We start from the raw sequence: 21539 nt of genomic DNA, 5'->3' as shown, positions 1-21539 counted from the left end.
TTCAAACTGAATTTTTTTCATCTGCTTCTGATTTACAATTTAAAGATAGAAATACTCAAAAATGCAAATTTAGACTTCATGTTCTTTATAGATGTTCTCTTTCATCAGATAAATGCCACAAGAACATGTAAGAAGCACCATAAATGTGACCTTCATCAGAGCAGGTCTTTAAGTTCTCCTAGCTTGACTCATTACTGTACAGCCTGGTGTCTCATTTTAGAAACATACAAAAAGTTATGCGATGTTTGGTGCTTCTCCTGCTGAACAGAACCAAACCATAAGATCCAGTTTCCAGGACTGCTACCGGTTTTAAAAGGCATTTATACTGAAAAACCATTTGTGGAAGATCACCCCATCAGCAATACCCCCCCCCCACCCTTCTAAGTTTGGTCTAATATTTTCAGCCTTTTTTTGACTGACAGTACTTGTAATTTTCTCCCTTGGTGAAAAAAAACCTAACAGTACTGTGGCTTTTTTTATATAAACTGTATAATGAATAAAGTGAAAATAAAGAATCTGGATTTAGGGAAGGGCTGCACGGTGGTGCAGTGGTTAGCACTCTCGCCTCACAGTGAGAAGGCCCTGGTTTGAATCCCAACTAGGACCTTTTCTGCGTGGGCGATTGTGTGTCCTGCGACAGACTGGCAACCTGTCCAGGGCCGAGCGAGGCTCTGGCAACCCCAAAAGGGATACAGCGGGTTAAAAAAATGGTGCAAAATTAAATAAAATCTTCATTTCTTTCTTTAAAGATTCCATCTTGGATCATCTCTTTTCCTTAACATTTGAAATGCAAATGTTCTTTTTATTTATATTACGGTTCAAATAAGTTGGAAATCCATCCGTCTGTCCATTTTCCTCTGCCGGGACCGGGATGCGGGGGCCGCATGCTAAGCAAAGATACCCAGACTTTGCTCTCCACGACCACTTCCTGCATCTTTGCAGGGGGGGGGGGGGGGGGGGGGGGGGGGGGGGGGGGGGGCATTTCCAGGCCAGCCCTGAAATAGTCTCTTCAGGGTATCCTGAGTGCGACATTCCCAGAACACCCAGATGCCTGAGCCACCTCAACAACTGGCTCCTCTCAAGCAGTTGGAAATCACGACAGTAAAATTCTTTCCTCGAGAAAATCAAATGCTGCCAGAAACCCACCTGTGACCAGGATCCAGTGCTCCACTCTGGCGGGCAGGCCTGGGTGTTGCACGGCTGGATCTGGGCGGGGGAGATGGCGGGGCAGAGGGAGAGCGCCACCACCTCTTCCCTCTGGTAGGTCACCTTCCTGAGGCAGCGCAGGGTCCTGGTCTGCTGACCTCCGCCACACGAGCGGCTGCAGGGCCCCCAGTCTGCAGCTGCCCAGCTGAACAGAGACAGGAAAGACGTTTGCTTCAATCATCTGAGAAACAGCAGGACGAGGACGCACGCCCTGCCTCTGTTATCAGGCAGCCCACCACATGAGCGACTCTTAATCAGGAGACTCGACCGCAGGTTTACACTCAAATCGGTGGCGCTTATTTTAGGCCCTGAAAAGCACAATTACTCTTCAATCTATCAGAGACTCCCATCCAACTGTAGATGAAGTCAAACTGCTTATTATCGAGCACTTATAAACTTCAAACAGGCCTGGTTGGGCTTACGAGGTATAAGTTATAGAAAAGCAGACTTCTCCAGTTTCACCCATGGATCACTGTCGCTGCAGGAGTTGGCAGCACAGCACAGAAAAAACACACACACACACACACACACAAAGGTCTCCATATATATTTGAATAGTCTGCCAATTCCATCCATCTTTATTTCCACAATTCTTAAGAAACTAAACACGAAAACCATATTGTATACAACTCCCCGTAACAGCTTTCCCAGATTTCCTCAACCAGCGCCAATGTACTTGGCTCAATGGGGCCAAACAGATGTGCAGCGTCTCGCCTCTTCCTTCACTCCTGCTTCTATTCTCTCCTCTCACCTGTTTTCTCTGCCCTCATCCTTTTATTTCGAATCCCTTCTACTCTGCGCGGCTCTACGCCAGCTGTTGCTTTCGAAAATAGCTTCTGTCTCAGCATCGGGGCTGAAGGGGGGAGATTACGACAAATGAGCGGTCTGACAACCGCATGCTTAGAAAGAAGAGGGAGAGGAAGGAGATGGGCTGATGCATCCGTCCAGCTACACGTGACCACAGAGACCGCCGACCTGCTGCAGGGAAGAAACTTCCATTCCATTCCAAACGTCCCGTTTAAACGCCGCAGACAAACGAGACGGAACTGCAATTTAGAGGCTGGAACTTTGTGGGATCCCTGGCAGGAGAAATGTTTGTTTTGTGTTTTTCTCTGATTTATAAATAACGATATATCATTGGGGGAAAAAAGCCACTTTGCTGCAAACCACCACTAAGCTGGCTTTAGCCAGAACATCTAATATGAAACCATTGCAGGAAGGAGGTTCTGAGAAACAAGGGTTTATATTCCTTTCGGTCCTGATCCTTTACTTTAAACTTTACTCCACAAAACGTATATGAAGAGAGTTTGTAAGAGCCATTCTGTTTGTTTTCTGTTTGTTTCTTGAGCATTATTTACTTTAGATTGCGGGGAACTTCATTTCTTTTGTGCATTTAACACCTTGCTTGATTGTGGTCCAGGCGGTCTGTGGTGCGATTGGTCAAAGATGTTTGAAATTGTCAAGCGCAGTGCAATCAGCAAACCACCTGGCACCTGGGAGCGATGCAGTCTTTCCACTGACCCGTCCTGATGGTCACGCCTGTTCCCGGTATGTTGTGACTGTTTGCAGGTCAAGTCAGAACCCACAAACAAAGAGAATAGACTAAAAAGCAAAGTATTGGAGATGAAGAGATGCTGGAGAGGGTCGGGTGAATGAAAACGAGTGAACCCTTAGGCTGAGTTCATTGGTAAGGACCTGCCTTCTCATCTTCACATTTGGCTAAACTGTTCTTTAGAAAATTCCAAATAAAAAGAACAGGATTATTTAAGAAGAGGGGGAAAACATCCAGATTTTCAGGTGGATGTGTTGTACTCAAATCTGTATGCACTGTTTTCTAACAGTGTTGCTGCAATTGGTAGTCAAAGTGAAAAACAAATACTTCTGTGATACTTCTTTATCTTCCGAATTCCAAAGCACAAGAGGAACGGAATATGGATTCAACAAATATTTTAAAAATTGAAGGCCAATTTCATTGAAATTTCTCCTTAAACTCGAAGTTTTGTTTGTAGTTTCACACAGTATGTAGGACATAAAGTGGGATGTTTAGTTTTTTTAACACAGTTAAATTTCCGTTTTATAGATTTCTTTAACTATATCCACCTTTTCCATACCTTCCTATTTGTCTATTTTCATCGTTTATTACCAAATGAGAAGCCTTTGATTAAAATCTTTGGAAACTGTCTTCTACAGTATATATTTCAGGTTTTGGTTAGAATTTTACTTCATCTTCACTCGTTTTAAAAAACATGACAAGACGAAAGAAAGATGACGAAAATGTAAAAAAAAAAGGCAGAAAAAGAAGTTTTCATGTTGCTTTTTTACCTCAAAATCTAAATTCTTATAATAGTATGCAAATAAGATAAAATACACTTACAATCAAGAAACTAAACTATATAAACAAAACTCAAAAGACAAAAAAACTAAAATCATTTTTTGTACTTTTTGGAACATTTATTGTTTATTTATTGTTTTTTTTTTCTTATATTATGTTTTTTTTAAATATATTACTTTCTTTAATGTTAATTGTACTATTTTATTGACTTGACATATAAACACTTTTTATGTAGCAATGCAGTTCAGTGTATTTAAGATTTGAAAAAGAATGTTGTATTTATTTATTGAGTTAAAATAAAAGAGAAAAATAAATGTATTAAAATGCACTTTTTTTCTTCTCTCTGTTACCATTTAGCAAACTCTTATAAGCCTCAACAGTGTTGGGTCTTCCTTGTCATTTGGTGAAATGCCCCTCCCCACCCTGGTTTCACCGGTCCATTAGTTGTAGAATCACCTCAAATTGGACATGAAACTGCAGAAGATGAGCAGAGAAGCGACGGATACTTCTCATGAAGAGGCTTTTTAAGAAAAATGTATGGTCCTTTGTAAGGAGCAACCTGGATGAATGAACTCTGTTAGTGCAGCTGAGTCCTTCATCATTTGGGGAGGACACTGTGAGCCTGAAGCTAAGAGGATGGATGAGGGTGCTGGGGTCCAGCTTGTTCTCCCCCGTTGGAATTCCAGGGTTTCTGCAGAACAAAGCAGGGATCCGGCTGTCGGCTCTGCAGACACAGTCCACAGTGAGACGCGGGAACCTTTGCTTTCACACCTTTCAAATTTACTTCCCTCATTGATGATTTTGCTTTTCTAGTGAATCCTTGAATGCATGCATACATCCTGCATGCAGTCATTGAAGCTTTCATGCCTCCCACTCAGCTTGTGCAGCTTCCACCACAGCTCGGAAACGCCGTCCACCTCTGTCCAGATCCATGGACGTCAGGCTGGTTTGTTCCTTTGAATACCTAAACTGCACTATTTTTTCTCACTTGAGGGATAATAGGAGGTCAGGACAACTAAAAGGCCTGCATAATAGCTTTCGTCAATATAAAAAAAAGGGTAAGCATAAGATTAGAGGCAGGAAATGTCCTCTCGGGTTGTGGGAAACTGAATAAGGAACAGAGGCAGCATGTTGGAGGTGTAACCGATAGCGGTCTGGCCTGTTCAGCCTCCGACACAGGAGACAGTTTTGTCTGGACTTGTTGCAACGCGGCTGCATGTGAACAAAATCACATCATTGACTGCCGCCAGAAGCAGCTTCTATTTCTGTTAATTGGTTTACCTAATTACTACATGTTTGACCAAATATCGAAAATGCCTGCAAGATGCATGCAAATAAAAATCCTGCGTGTCATTTGATGTGAAGGATCAAATGACACGCACTGAACCCGACACAGATCCCTGCATGGTCTTTGGAGCGCCGCTGTAAATCAAACGAGCTCCAGTTCCCTCAGCTGAAGCTCAGAGCCCATTCCCTCCGCACTGTTTCAACTTGTTGCTGCACTTTCACCTGGTTTCTCCTTCGATGCTCTGGTCCACGAGTGCAGATGAAAAACATTCATGTCATCACAAACAGACTTTTACACAGTAAGGTGACTATTCCTTCTGGTTTCCCGAGTTAAAGGCAAAACTTTTTGTCAAATTAAGACAATGCACACTTACTTGCCTTCTACCCTAGAAACCTCAAGTATCTGAAGAAAATTAAAAATCAGTATAACATTTGGCAACCTTTTCTTTCTTTTTTTTAACCATAAAATACCATATTATTGCTTTAAATATTTTTGGATTAACTGCAGTCAGAAGTTTTTCAAAAGGTTTACACCAAGAGCGCAAAAAACATAACTATTGACAAGGATGGGATGTTATTTGGAACTAGAACTAGAACTGTTTGTAATTAAAGCAAGATTTTGCAGCATAGATGTTCAGACTGCAAATATTCCCAAACAAAAGATATCAGATGAAACTCAGGCATCGCGGTGTGTTTGAAATGTAAATCTGCATTTGGAACTCACTCTCTGTGTTTGCTTCTGCCCCAAACCTTTGTCATATTGGACATTTTGGTGGACATGGAAAAGATATTGGGGACGGCTTTGACTCCAAGCCGGACTCTTTGCTTTTAGATTATAAGGACAGTAAAGCCAGCTGGCAGATTGTATGTTGTTCTAACTTCTGCCACACGTAGGAACATTTTTCTGACGTGGATCAGTGACAAACCTCCCTCTAAAGCGCTCGTCATTAAATGTTTTCCTCTGGAACACTTTGCAAAATCAACTTTTTTGAGCTTTTAAATGCATTATAATATTGATTCCTCCCAAAAAACAACAACCCCAAAGTGGTATTTTGATCCAGTCATGCATTTCTGAGTATTCCTCGAAAAACCTGCACTCTGACCGCCAGCCCCTCCCAATCCACAAAAACGAGGGGCTTCCCAGGTTTTGGCGTAGATAAGTGAGAACCGCCCCTTCCAGGAAGTGTTTGCACTCCCAGCACCGCCCCCAGGTTAACCCCCCCCCCCTTTTTTTTCCCATGGTGCTAGGTTGGTTTTATTGTATTTCAGCTTTCTTATAGTTTTTTCGGCTTACATAAAATTGTTGTGGAGGGAAATAAGAACTGTACATATTTTTATGAGATATGCAAATTCATGAAGTTAATCTTTTGTATAAATCGAACAGTTGACAGAAAGGAGAATCAAACTGCGAGTGTAAGTTCAGATCCATGCTTTCAGAGACGCAGCTGTTTCTGGGATTTAGCCAAACGAAATCACAGGTAGAGGAAATCAGGAGTCAAGCTGGTTCAAACTAAACTGAGACAGTTGTTCTGTCTAACGGGACGATCAAAGTCAGGTTCCAGCCGCCGTCACTCACATGGACGCACAGCTGGAGAAAATGCTGCAGGGCAGTTAGTGCAACTGAAAGGGGAGCAGTGGAGTGCTTTTATGTGTTTTTACAAAAAAAGAAAAATTAGTGGGCAGGGAAAGAGAGTGAACACAGGGTGAGCAGAGTGGTGGCTGACCACAGCAAGCTCCAACCTCCAGACAGCTGAACCACAGCAAATGTGGGCCTGTATGTGCGCACCCATTATGAAAACAGATCTGCAGGTCCCTGAAAATTTGGCAACATTAATGCGCACGCCACATCTCCCACAAGCAGCTCCAAACAAGAAAAGCCCTGACCCACAAAGTCAGGAGCACTTACTATGCAGGGCAGGGCTGAGTGTTGCACAGATGGGAGCCCAGCGTCGGCCTGCTGTGTGGGTTACACATGCTGGAGTTGACCTGAGTCTTTTGGTCCTGGAGACAGATAGCTTTGGTGGAGATACGACCTGATGGAGAAACAAAAAGTGGCTTTATTTGAACAAGATCAGACCAATGAGAGAGGAGAGCTCTGCAGAGAGAGGTCTAGGATGCCCAGAGGTCTGTGGGGAGAGGATTCCCCACTACCACAGTGGCAAAATTAGGGGCCAACCCCTCACATCATGGAGGACTCTATCCACCATGCACATTGGCTCTTCCAACCCTTCCTTCCCTCAGCCAGGAGGTTGAGGAGCATTCAGAGCAAGATCACCAAGCTCGTGCATAGCTTCACCTGAAGTTCTGACTGTTGAACTCCAGTTTTTCCCTGCAGACTCCTACCTGCACAACCGCCTGTTAACTTCTGCTTCTACTCACATATTCTACATTACATGGGCCAGTTTTGGCTGCTCAAATGTTGTTTTTTAGGTTTTATTTATTAAACCCATTGACTGTGTATGAGAACTGGATTGAGTGACCCCTCTCTCCTCGCAAACAGGAAGTACTCGTTGAATCCAAGGAGCCAAACTCCCAAAGACTTCTATGGAGAAATAAACCGCTGTTACTAAGAATAACCATGCTTGTTCGGATACCTTTTTTAAGGATACCTGATTGGTGAGAGTGGTTGCCATAGAAATGTTGACTCAGACCTAATCACTGCTCACTGAGGAGATCTGGCTCCAAACACGGCGGCGTCCATTTTGCAGAAAAATAACCTCTGAATTGACCTCATTTTTTTTGGGCCAGAAGTGAACCGTCCTCCATGGTGATTAGTTCTCATGTACAGTCAATGGTTACATTGTATTTATGTAGTGCATAGGAGAGCAGCGTCTTATGCTACATTTATTTATTATGTTTGATTTTTTTCTGTAGCTTTTAATAGAGTCCTGGGTAACAAACTTGGTCCCAAGAAAATGGAGATACATTTTGGTATGATGAGAAAAAAGCTCCTTGATCCTCAATCCAAGTATGTTTTATTGTCTTTTGTCCTTTTTTATCCATTATTTCCAGATGACGTTAAATAACGTCTATTTTAGACCCCATGCAGAGGCGACCATGGAATGCATCTCACCTCCAGCACAGGGAGCGGAGCAGTCTGAGCGCACCACGCCCCAGCTGTATTCAGGTTTCCTCTCAGTGCGGGATAGGGAGTATTCCCACATCACCCCTGGATTCTGGCCCTGAAGAAGAATCTGTGGGGCATCAAAAAAAAAAAACAGCCATTAAGAAAGGTGCAGTTTTACTTTTGTTCATTCCTGAAAAGAACATCCTGTCTGTCTTAAAGTAAAAAGCCTGTCCAGAACAACAGGAACACCTATTTTATCACAGAACACCTTCTTCCACAGGCTAGTCCAAACAACCTGGCCAAACCTCTCAAGGCTCATTTCACTTGGATAACACGGTGCACACATGCAACAACCTTTTAGCTCTGTTTCACCACACCCCTTTGTTTGTTCAGTCACCTTTTCTGTGAACGAGATATATTTTTGGAACAGTCAGGCAGAGACAAACGGATGAATGAAGGCAGACATACCCATGACGGGGAAAGAATCAGGGGATAATCCCGTGGGAATAAACCCGGGAAGGAGCTCTGCTTCAGGTGTAGAGCTCCAACATTCAGATAGTTTTCCAGTAATCGGATGCTTTCATCACAATGACTAAGCAGTTCATCAGCCTCCACTGTAAACTATTTGATACTACGAAGATTTAAAACCTTGTTTTTAGACAGTCAGGATATTTTAACAGGTTCTTAGTGTCTCATTAAGAGCTAGGATCTTAAAATGAGGAATTTCTCATTCAAATGAGTTCAAATCCTTTTTCTTCCAACTCTTGACAATAAGAAAAACTTGCCTAAAAACTCAAAAAACACTGAAGTTTCACTGTAATCTCTGTTTGATTTTAATGATAATAATTTAAAGTTCAATAAGGTTAGACAAGCATTCATTGTTACTATTCTAGAAAGACAAGTGTAGATGTATGTTCTTAGAGCAAATGCTTTTACATTTTATAAGGATTTTCTTAGACGGGCCAACTTCATTTTGTTCACATTTTATTCTTAAACAAGTCATTTCCACTTACATTATTTTTTAGTCACTGAAATCAAAATGAATTACATTTTAGTTGATAACTCAAAAAAAACAAAACATTAGATTTGAAATATAAATCAGCCTGTTAAGCTGTTTTTTTTCCCTTTTTGAATGTGTGTGTCGAATGTGTGTGTTTCTAAATTTTGATTTTTTGATAAATAAAAATGACTTGCAGCATGGAGAGATCCTATTATTACTTTCTAGAGGTTTTCTTCTTAATATTAGTGTTCTTTTCTAGTTTTAGGGAACCTCTTTTTGCAGTGTACAAATTCAGTAAAACTCAAATTATTGCAATGTTTAAACGTTCCCATAAAAAAAATGGAAAGAGGAAATATGCATGCACTACAATGAAAATGAATGTAAAGGAGACGCAGCAATCTTTGCAATAAGGTTCATCGCATTTCAGTTACACATATTTCTAAACTGATTTATTCATCCTCTACTTTTTCTTTAACATATTTGCTATTATGTCACTTTAGATCTGAAAAAATATAATATATTTTAAAGGGAAGCTTCTGGCTGGAAGCTTCTGGAAAATTTTACATCTGCATTTTTAGGCTGTGATTGCTTCTTCGGATTTGTTTCTAACCAAAGTTCAAATTCTTAAATGGGGGTTTGAAATTGTGCATAACCAGAGGAAAAGGAGTTTATACTGCTTATAAAACTTGCAGCAAATTGATGCTGCAAAGGTTGCACAACTAATCCTAACATGATGCATCGGCAGCCCATAATAAGTCTTGGTTCTTGACAACCTGACAACCAATCATGAAATCAGAGATTATGATGATGGCTTACAGTCGCTTGCCCTGGACCGGCATGACCTGCCCTTTTCTGAGCCACAAGAATCTCAATTCCAGCAGGGGAGTAATCCCACTTCCATGGAGCAAACAGCCACATGCTCAGCCCCCCCCCCCCCCCCCCCCCCCCACACACACACACACACCTTCTTGTGAGCAACTTCACCCCTCCCTCAGTCTACAGATGTCACAGTTTATGCTCCCGCTCTTGAACATTTGCTTTTCCTTCAGCGTTTCAAGCTGGTTGAGGGTGTGTGGGTGATCTGTGCAAACATCCTTCCCATCACTCTGAGGTTCTCTGTCCCAGCTCCAGTAGAACAGATAAAAAATCTGTCCTGACTTTACTTCTAACATCTAAAGCTTTCAATTGCAAAATTCCTAATCTCTTAATCTCAGTGTCCATCCCCATGTGGTATCTGTCTCGTTTGAGTGATTAAAGGACTGACAGACAGATTATGTTCGTGTCATCAGCAAATCAGCCGTATGCTGCTCTGACAGATGTGTGACTGGGACATCTGTACATCTGCAGCTGGGTGTTGGAGCGTGGTTTTTCATCGTTTTGAATGTTTTGGTTGTTGTTGTTTTTTAAAGCTTTCTGGAGAGGAAGTTGAAAGTCGTCATGCATCCTATAAAAAATAAAAAATAAACTCATCCGTTTTAAAACTGATTTCCTGCACCAAAGTTGGCAGACTCACTTAAACTGTGTTCAATCAGTTTCTCCTCTACAGAAAGGATGGCCATAAAATATATTCCGGTTGCACTCTGGTAACGATTAATCTGACTCAATCGACAATCCAACCACATCGATTTGTCTGGGGCAAGTTGTCAATCGAATCGACCTATACCATTAGAAAATTGTTCGAAAATGAGATAAATTCATAATGGATCTTGGAAGATACCATAATATCACCATAGACGACACACATGTGATGCAGCAAAAAAAATCCATCAATCAAGCCATCATTCCAGTCCAATGTGTGGAAACACTTTGAATTTAGCAGACATGTGAGCATACAGTTTGCTAGCATGTTCTGTTTTTGTTCATATTTCTAAAACACTTGAGCCAAAATTACTGTGCAGCAAAGTAAAGCTGCCAGTTCATAAGCTACAGTCTGATGTCAAAGTACCTGTTTTTGTTTCAACGGAGGGATTTCAACTGTTTTTTTTTATAGACAGAACAAAAATGTCGGGGAACTTTCCTCTGAATTTTACAATAAAAGGGGAAAAAGTCCAAGAACCAAAAACACTTTGGCCTATCTCTCAAAGTCGGGCTTAAAAACGATAAAGAATAAATGAATAACTGAAACATGATGCACTACAACCAGAGACAAAACAAGAACTAAAGCCAAAAAGATGAGGTTCAGTCGCTGAACCACCAAAACTGTGGTTCTAACATACTATGACTAGGAATAACACTGAAACAAGACGCTGACAAAAAACTGAAACATGGCAGGAGTAAAGCCTTAATCGCATGAAACTTTACGGGGGGGTTGACCGCTTGGGTTTTTGACGTAGAGGTGATGCCGTCGTACCTTACCCTGCATTCTCGTTGGTTCGAGTACTGGCTCCTGACTAACTATCAGAGTCCTTGGGGTGTGCACTCAGGTGCCTGCAGGATGCCCACACAATTTCCTAAATTCCAGCATTTAGTGCTATTAATGTGATAAGTGTGCTCCCCTAAATTCCAGCCTCACATGTTCCTTGCGCAGTGTGCAAGATTTGGGGGGATTGAAAACACTTAAATTAAAGTTTGATTGATTCAAATTTTTACGGCATGCCTGGGTCTCACCTTGTGTGTAGAATAAATGCTGCAACCTGTACAGGCCTGAATAAGACCTAAGGTAGCCAAACATTAGAATCAGAGCCTGAAATGACAAAAGAGAAAAAAAAACGCAGAGATCCTCACTGCATCACTTTTTAAAAACCCTCATACCAAAGCTAACGTCTGAATTCAGTTTGGTTTCTGACTTCCTGAGCAAGGCATTGGTGCCTTTAAAAAAAAAAAGATAAATACTTTTGTCAATTTTCTGATAAACCCATGTTTTCTTTCAGATAAAAAAAAACGGCCAAAGGTGAAATGAAGTGTGCAATCGACATTTAGATGACCACACACCAAAATAGCTACATGAATACTTGGACCTTCCCTGATGCCTAACCAAGTGACCAGACAGGCACATTTGAAAATAACACTGGTATTTGTTCTGGATTTACAGACAAGCCATTCCTGCTTCGACCAGTTTGTCAGCAGCTGGAGGGGGAAAGAAAAAAGATTTTACATGAATATCCGCTTACAAATGGTGAAGGAAAAAAAACTGCTCCTCAGCTGGTTTTCACTGCTGTTTTCGCAGCCAGAGATCAGAGGTCAGGAGAAAATAGATGCTTTCGCTGACAAAGTTATGCGAAAAGAACGTCCCCCACATCCCATCCCCATTCAGCAAGACCTTTGCATGACTCTGCCACTTGTCCAATGTTAGTTTTGCTGTCAGGAGGCCGGGCCTGTCCAGCATCACTTTGTGCTCAGGCAATAACTTGCTCTCTCCACAAAACTCTGCCTTCTCTCACACCATTTGTTAAAAATGTTAAGAAAAAAACCTTAAACCCATAAATTAACCGTTTCGTTAAGCAGAACATTAAAACCCCTTAATTTTTAAAAGATATACCTTATTTTTGTCAATGCATGTGTTTCATCAAAGTAGGCGTTTTAAACGATAGAAAATTACTGATAAAAAAGTGCGACCAATTAACTGAAATGTCTTCGGTCACATCATTTAATAAACATCTAGAATAAGAAACCATGTGACCCATTGTGTTTATCAGACAACTAACTAGCTGTCTGCCATAACTTTATCCCCAAAAAAATGCACCCTATGTGAATGCATCAACTCAACCCTTATGGAATTGAATCAAAATGAGCATTTAGTTGTCAGTGAAAATCCCCATGAGCATAACATGGGAAGGAAGAAATGTGATTTTTCCACATCTGCAACTTTACCACAAAAAGAAAATAGGAAGAGCCCCTGTTCTGTTTAGATTTGTCAGTTCTGTCAGTGAATGAGTCTAAGCTTTATGTCAGTCCAAAGTCACTTGAGAGTTAAGCTTAAATGCTGCATGGAAAACTTTATAGGATGCCACTTCAAGTCCCCGTTTTTGGCTTGAACAGTCCATTTCGTGTTTCAGCACAGCTTTATCTATGACCTTTGTTGCATTTTCTTTGCAGCTAGGAAAAGGAATATAGTTTAGTAGTTGATAATTGTATGTCAAGTATCTTGAGGAAGAATAAGGTGCCTCCCATGTTGACCCTGGAGTTCAGCAACTGCTTTGGCAAAAATCCATTAATGTGCATCATCTATCGTTTGGGTCGTTTCCATCATCTCTTATTTGTTTGTATCATCCATCCATCCATTCATTTTCTTCCACTTTTCTGGGACCGGGTTGCAGGGGTGACAGTCTAAGCAAAGATGCCCAGACTTGCTTTTCCACGGCCACCTTCTCCACCTGCTCTGGATCCCAAGATGTTCCCCGAGACGACCCCAGAGACGTAGTCTCTCCACCGTGTCCTGGGTCTTTCCCGTAACACCTCCCCGAGGAGGCTTCCAGGGGGCATCCGAACCATATGCCCAAGCCACTTTAACTGGCACATCTTGATGTGGAGTAGCAGCGGCTCTACTCCAAGCTCTCTCCGGGTGACCGAGCTTCTTCCCCTATCTCTAAGGGAGCGCCCAGCCACCCTACGGAGGAAGCTCATTTCAGCCACTTGTATCCGGGACCTCGTTCCTTTGGTCATGACCCAGAGCTCATTACCACAGGTGAGTATTGGAACGAAGATCAACCGGAAAATTGAGAGCTTTGCTTTCTGGCTCAGCTCTCTTTTCACCAAAACGGACCAGTACAGCGACCGCATAACGGCGGACACTGCTCCAAACCACCTGTCAATCTCAAGGTCTGATCTTCCCTGAGTCGTGAACAAGACCCCAAGACACTTAAATCCCTCCACCTGGGGCAGAAGCACACCACCCACCCAACTTTTTTAATTTGTCACTTTAGTAGCAAGTAGTGGTAAGGTTTAAATTGTTTAATATAAGATATTTGTTGACAGAAGACTTGCCACACAAAACTCACAAAACTCACAGAAAACTTCCAGCTCCACCCAGCTTTGCTTTCCATTCCACCCAAACTTCCTTTTTACATCTAGGCCTCAACATGTCCACAGATAAAAATAGTAACAGTAGCTCTAACATCCTGTCACTGTCAATTGGTATAAAAAAAATGTCACCCGACAGCGGCGGCTTACTTCAAACACCAGTGTCTCATTAGTTGGTCCAGCCGCATACAGGCTCTCTGGCTTGTTGAAAGAGCGCTGGTAGTCAAACACGGTCCCACCAAAGAGGAACTTCCCCGGCCAGTCCACAGTCCAGTCTCCGGTCAGGTAGTACCTCCTCTTCAGGGAGCGTACGGCCAGGTAGCTGGTGGACACTTCCATTTCCTGAATGCGAATGCTTCGGGCTCCAGCTGGAACTGTCACCATAGAGTAATACTCTGAACAAAAAGAGCAGAAGGGATCCATATTTTGTCATGCACGGAGCACTTTCTTTGCAGGTTCATGTATCTATCCATGATTTTCCTCCAAAACCTTGTTAGAACAAGCAAGTTTACCGTTGGCCCGGTGCTGGAGGGTGTACTGGCCTTTGAAGAACTTGCATGTGGAGTTGTCGCCCTTGCAGACCCCACAGGCATCAACAAAGGCCTTAGAGCCCAGAATCCGGTCACAGCCCACAGCCTAAACACACAAAAATGGTGCTCAGTTCTGTAAATTTAGCTGGACTGAGACTTAGGCCGAATCCGAATTACTTCACTACGGCTTCTACCTACCCCTACATTTATTCCTCCAAGCAGAGAGATGTGTGGAAAAAAACGCGATGCGGATCACCCAACACTTTCTGACACTGCTACAGCATCAAATGCCCCTACAGTTGGAGCAATAAGGAGGAGCTGTAGGGGTAGAGAAGCAATTTGGATTCGGCCAAAGACGAGTCCATTCAACCAACGTACCTCACACACTCCGTCAACGCACACGTCTCCTTTATGGTCATAACACGGTGTGCCGTCTTTCACCTTGCTGGACATGGCAAAGAAGAAGTCGTAGTCCTCTGCAATGCAGTACAGCTTACAGATGTCTTCATCTGTACAACACATGAAAATAGTCAGTTACTGCAAAGATCTTTGGTGAGTTTATATTTTTGCAGAGCATTGCTGCAGATGCTACTGTACAATAAAGTGTTACAAGCACCACCCGCACGATTCTGTGTGGGACTGAAATGAAAATGACAAACTGGCAACAAATGAACCCAAAGCAAATTCATATTAGGATTATTTTCTATATGGCATCAGTTATTACAGACAAGTCTCTACAGCCATGTATGATTAAAATAAATGACGGAAAAGGTGGCTTGTCTCAAGAGGCAGCTTAAAATTTGTTCTTCTACATCACCACTCATTCATCAACAGCTTAAACAGGCCTGGGACGGAAGCCAAACAAGCTGCTCTTCCTCGCTTCGCTCCCGCTTTTTTCCTCCGTGCAACAGAGCTGGCCTGCAGGTTTCTTTTTTAAACCTACCCCCACTGTGTCTAATGCTGCAGGTGATTACTTGCCCCCCCGTGCTCGTTACACACAGACATAGCTTTCTTCTTTTAGCCTTTTTGACCACAACAGTAAACAGAGGTTTCAGAAATACAAGAAATTTGGACTTCAGGTGGGGCAAAGTCAATACAAGATTTGATGAATTCAGGCAAGAAAGGTTTTTGCAATATGTAAGACACTGTGCTGCTGTTCACTTTAGGAACAATAAGTACAGTGATCCCTCGCTATAACACGGTTTACTTTTCACGGTTTCGCTACTTCACGGATTTGCATGGTGCATTATGTTCTGCATTCTGATTGGCTGAAGAGTCACTCTGCTTCTTCTCTACCTGTGCGTCAATAACGTTGCAGTTTAATAATTAAATGTACACGTACGTAAAACAGCTGGTCAAATTTATATTGTGTACGTGCAAATTCTCTTGATGGTGGCATGTCTGTGTATAAGGATGTTTTTGCAAAGCAGAAAAAAGAGCAACAACATCTGCCTATCACTATGCTCTTCTCCCGAACTAACACAGCTGCACCGCGGGCTTCAAAAGAAGAAAACACTGCAGAGCGGAGTCAGGATGCAGCGGCTCAGTCTGAAGACCAGTGAAATACACGAGTCACTTTTTGTTCGACTGTACTTGGTATTTTTTTCATAATCATTTAAATTTTCTCCCGTTTAATCCAATTACTCGGGTCGCGGTGGGCGGGGCTAATCTCCGTGATTTGAAGCCTTCTGTTCACATCGATGATTAAAATTATTATTTGACAGTACAGAAGTTATTTGTTGAAAAAAACGTTTTAAAGTACTTTAATTAGTGAAACAAGTGCTTGAGCCCGTAAAATGGTTTGCTCTTTCTTTTCAATGTATAATAGAGTGTTTAATTGTATAATAATTGTTTAAAAAAATAAAGGTTTCTAATTCACGGATTTTGCCTATCACGGGTTCTTTTTGGAATGTAACCCCCGCGATAAACAAGGGTTTACTGTACAGCCAGAACCACAAATATTAACTGCATTAAAGCTTATTTTAATTTTAAAGCTTCATCCTTCAGGATGGTTCGTTAAAAAGAAAGAAAAACAATATTGCTTTTTGCGTTTAACAAAAACACTTAAGCCCAAACGCAAAGATTTGTAAAAAGTCGTCTACAATAGTCGAGGCTTTCATTTAGCTTAGCCGGGGATGCGACTTATGTGTAATGTTTTTTTTTTTTATAATTAAGAACAACGATCACTAGAGGGCACTGCAGGTGTGTCTATCAGTAGCAAACAGCAACATAGAAGAAGAAGAAGAAGCGCTGGTCTGTATTACGACGGGCTTGGAGGAAGTGTCTAGATTCAACAAGAATTCAACGGATTTAGTGACTTGAAGTGATATAAAGTGTGTAGTTGAATTGTTAGAGCATGTTCTTTATGCTGTCTATCTGAATAATTGTTCATATGTTGCATTAATCTATTATTTTAATATTTTGTGAATGTGAAACTTGGACTACAAAAGTGACTTATAGTTTGGAAAATGTCACTTTAGTGGCCTTTTAAAAATAATTTGTGTTTTTAAAAAAAATATATCTACCAGAATGTTTTTTCAGTCAGTCAGTCATCATGCAGTAAAGAAGATTTATTTCCATATTTCTTTCAGTTTGGCATAAGGCTCTGATCAGATACATAAAACAAAGATCTCCATCGAAAACTTTTGGTATTAAACTACCCCTAACTGAGCTCACAGGTGGAAGCCGGGGAGGAGGGTGGGGTGATGAACGCAGAGCTCGCGGAAACGCACTGCTGGAGTTGCCTGTCTGAAATACTCCCATGGTCGTTCATTTAGCCTATTTGTGACATTCAGTTGATCGATCAAACTTAAATATTTACAAAACTATTCATCCAATACCAAGTGAAGTTTAAAAGTTGGGTTTGTGTCAAACCTACCTGTCTCAATGTGAAAAGTAATTTCAGAATCATGGAAAACATTTTTTATCTGAAAATTCTGTTTAAACTCTTTAAGGGTAGCAGAGAGGCTGGACTCTATCCCAGCTGTCTTAAAATGAGGGAGGGGGATATGGTCCTCATAGATCACCATCTAACCATCACAGGACCACACACAGACATAAGGGCAGTGACACTACAGTATATGATCACTCCTAAACTACCAATTCATTTGAAGAATTGGTGGATCAGCAGAAAAATGTGTACTTTTCTGGCCTGCCAATATTCGATTGTTTGAGCTTGCTGGGAAATCCATTAGTTTTCTAGAACAATAGGCTGTAAAGAATTTGAGACTTAAACTACAAGCCTCCCCTGATGGAGGGGGAACAATTGCTTCCGTAAAATCCCCTCCTTTATCTTTCTCCTTCTGGGTTCTGCAATTTTGTTGTTTTTAAATCACACAATTGAGAAAAAAAAGTGTGCTGGAGTTACAACTGGCTTTGTCTTATCCTTTAAAACCAGAAGAAATTTTAGTTTCAATCAATCCAACATGTTCATTGTATTAAAGTTTGCAATTTACTGATGAAACCCTTTTTTTTTATTATCCGTTTTAATTTTCTTTATATGACTGTATTTGATTGGCCAACTGACCGTCCACTTTGGTGTAGGGCTTCCACTTGTAGTACCAGCCCCTGAAAGGCTTGCTGTTGTATTCGCTGCACTGTTGGGCCCTGAAGTCCACAGCATTGACGGGGCATGACTGAGGGTTACACAGCTGATTGAGACGGCCGGATCCTGGACAGAATTTACCATTATTCTGTGGCCTGTGGAAAACACATCACACCTGTTTTAGGTTCACATCAGTCTTGTAAATACTGCACATCTATTATTTGAAAAATGGTTTGCAACAGAAACATCACTTGATAGGCAGAAGCCTTGTAACATTCTAAGCAAAACAAAAAAATCCCAGAATATAACATTAAAAGCTTTATACCACTTGCTGTTTTCTGTTTCTTAATCCTTCCTTGATCCCTAATTGTATTTGAAATAATCACTTATTTAACCCCTTTGTGTAAAGTACAGCAGTGAACTCACTTCATTGATTTTTGCTTGCTACGTTTTTCTCATGCAGACATGAACACTTTCACACTTTTTTCTCTTCTTTAAACTCTCAAAAATCAAAACATGGGAAATTAATTGTAGAATGAAAATAAGGTCAGCATTTGAAGATCTATGCCGACGTGTCTGATAACAAAACGCATTCGGTAAACATGCCACAAAGGAGATCAGCCAATCAGGACGAAGGACACAATGCACTGTAAAAAAAAAGTTAAGCAAAATTAAGCTAAAATACAAAATACAAAAAAAGAAATGTTTAAACAGTGAGACTGTGAAAGGTGAACAACAATATAGCAAGGGACCACTGTACAGAATTTGATTCCAAGAGAATTTAGTCATTATCAGGTCAACCATGCATTTCTTAACAGCTCCTAAAGGCCATGTCCCACAGCCACTTCATTTTGCGCATTTTACACGTATGAAATTTCGGTCTTTTGGGATACATGTGTGTATACTTAATTCATAGGTGTTTTTTACATCCGTCATACTTTAATGTGCGCAGGTGTTCGTGAAGGGTTTTGCCCCACGGGTCTTTAAGTGAATTTGGTTTTGAGCTGTTCAAAATGATTCGTTGTTCGAGAATTACGTGTATTTTGTGTAGTTTAGTCAGCCATTATTACGTAAATCGTATGCAATAGTGCGTGATTTTTGTAGGATGCATACGCAAATTTGTTTTCCAAGACCATTCCACGTAGGCCTGCACAATAAATCGCAAATTTATCGTTATAGTAATATCAAGCTGGGCAATATCCGTGCTAGACAACGTTTTCAATCCAGACTAGCTGGTTTTGAAGCTGTCAAAAACTGGAGGGCCACACATTATACGAAGGAAACCTTTTTTTTTTCTTGACTGTTCACTAATTGAAATTGACATATGTTGAGTTTAGTTTAGAGTAAACCAAGGGAATGTCCTCCTAATTTCAACTTCACTCTCTCAAAGTTGTTGCTTATTATTTTATTTGGAATATCCAGTTCCTAACCAGTTCCTGGTAGTTTGCCAAGAAATTCCAATTTGCAAGATGGGAAAAAGATGTTTTGTCTGCTGTGAAAAAGTTAAACTTTTTATGTCCCAATTTTTTAAGTTGTGATGCCAATATAGGTTTACAGTTTGACCATCTGTCAGTGTCCTGGTACAATCTGAATTGGTGCTCCGGAAAAACAGCGTTTGAAAACATGTTGTGTTAAATGATTAAAGGTTGTTGGATAAGAGGAAGCATATTCTTTTAATGAACACCAAGAAGGAATGAGGCTTCCCAGGCTTTCAAAACTTGAGCCAGGCATTCCAACACCAACCACCAACAGAGAAAATTGTTTTAGGTTGTTTACCAATGTGATTTGCACACACACATCCATACACAAGCAGTACCTAATAAAATCCATTCACTGAGTGTGAAAATAGAATAAAGCACTTTGGAGAAAGAACTAAAAGAGTCCTAACAAGAAACAGTAAACACAGTTAGGAGAAGACAAATTGAGGCTTGTTCACTGGATATTCCTGCAGCAGTATTGAAAGTGACTAACGTAAATGAATAATGGCAACTTCAGGAAGCAAATATTAATCTTGACTGCATTTCTCCCTCAACTCAACTGCTCATTCTCTCCATTTAGACCTGGACTCAATAATAGAAGGACCTATCTGCCAAGAGTGACAGAGCACCGTTCTGGTCTGTGCTGATCTTGGTTCCCTTGGTGAGAGGGGGGGGTTGGCTTGCCCAAGTTACATAGTCCTGATCCTATTAGGACTACGAAAGAGGCAGACAAACACAGCCCATATGGAAATGTGCTTTTAGCAGGACGTTAAGGGGAAACACACCATCAGTCAAATGTTTCACATTAGCATACACTGGATGGACGATTTACTAAAGTGTGGCTTAAACTCCAATGTATAGACCAGTGACAAGTCAGTTATTTCTTTTGTCTTTCTCATTTTCTGTCTGGATCATCTAGAAATATTACAACTATTAGAAAAAGTTCAGAAGAAAAATTTGAGAAGTTTAAAGTGAGCAAACCTTCGGGGTGCAAAAGTGTCCCCGTTGTGCAGTAAATTTACACACTGACATAAGCGGAAACTGCTGTGGGTCAGAGGTCAACACATCCAGTCTTTTCTGTTGAACTCACCTGCTCAAACAAACGCACATTGCTTTGCAATGCTACCAGTTTTCATTGGTTTGACGCTCAATCTATGGGTAGGAGAAGGCAACTACTGGACTTGCGTGTTAATGTTGTTGCTATTTGATGGAAAAAACAGGAGAAATAGAATTCCAGACAGCTTCATTGACTTCCACTTACTTTTCAGTCAGTTTCACAAATGCTGTCCTTGAAATGTTATTGACTGAAAGATACACAATGAAAAGGGAGATCTCTTATTGAGCAGCCGGCTAAGACACCACAATTGATGTTTTTGCTCCTTCTGCCTTATACATGGCCTTCTTGAAATTTGTTTTCAAACTCAGCTTCAAGTTTTAACTCTGTCTTACAGCATCAAGACCAGTTTTGTTTGACTGATCAAAAATGTGTATAATTTGTACGAACCAACCCTAAGAATAGGTTCCATTTCAACTCATTCCTTTGATTTCTAAAAATGTCTCAACACAGAATGAGGAATTAGAAACCATTGACTGTATAAAGGGAACTGGACTGAGTGACCCTAACCCCATCATAATCCAAATAGGAAGAACCTGTTGGCCCTAAGAAGCCAAAATCACTTAGACTTTTTTTATAGAGACATTACTCAGTCATTCCATTTGTCAGCATAACCATTCTTGCTCTCATACCCTTTTTTAACATCTTCTTGCTAACCCCTTTTTTTGCTATAAAATTTTCTTTATCGCAAGTTATTCAAGTTATAAACTGACCAATCAAATGCCTCAGTGAAAGCATGTGGTGGCCCGCTGGCCTCCACCTCAAAAGTTTTACTGACAGATTCCCCTGAGCCACTTACAGTGGAAGGGGTGTGGACTTTGAACAAGCTAACTCATGATTGGTGACAGTGGTTGCCCTATAAGAATAGACTCAGACCAACTTGGACCAATCATTGTCAACTGACTCCAAATGGCGGCACCCACTGACTCCAGTTGCGGAAAAACTGGACTGAATTGGCTTAATTTCACTGGAGTCGGAGGTCAGCTATTTTCAACAGGCGACGTCACACCTGGCTGTGTCTAT

At 41.1% G+C, this 21539-nt stretch overlaps 1 protein-coding gene across 1 annotated transcript in view; it reads right to left on the bottom strand.

Annotated features, from left to right (window-relative positions):
• Positions 1–21539, bottom strand: part of adamts18 (ADAM metallopeptidase with thrombospondin type 1 motif, 18) — a 59239-nt gene that overhangs the window by 7980 nt on the left and 29720 nt on the right. The window contains exons 13-19 of the mRNA XM_011494105.2: positions 17907–18079; positions 14759–14889; positions 14363–14486; positions 14001–14245; positions 7898–8018; positions 6731–6857; positions 1147–1351 (exon numbers count right to left, since the gene is read on the bottom strand). Of these exons, the coding sequence (XP_011492407.1) occupies positions 1147–1351; positions 6731–6857; positions 7898–8018; positions 14001–14245; positions 14363–14486; positions 14759–14889; positions 17907–18079 (1126 nt within the window). The remainder of the gene's footprint in view (positions 1–1146; positions 1352–6730; positions 6858–7897; positions 8019–14000; positions 14246–14362; positions 14487–14758; positions 14890–17906; positions 18080–21539) is intronic.

The sequence above is a fragment of the Oryzias latipes genome, chromosome 3 (genome assembly GCF_053564925.1).
Source record: "Oryzias latipes strain Hd-rR chromosome 3, Olatipes_Hd-rR_3.1".
Taxonomy (NCBI): Eukaryota; Metazoa; Chordata; class Actinopteri; order Beloniformes; family Adrianichthyidae; genus Oryzias; species Oryzias latipes.
The sequence above is the reverse complement of the archived record's forward strand: the minus strand, read 5'-3'. Positions and strand labels throughout refer to the sequence as shown.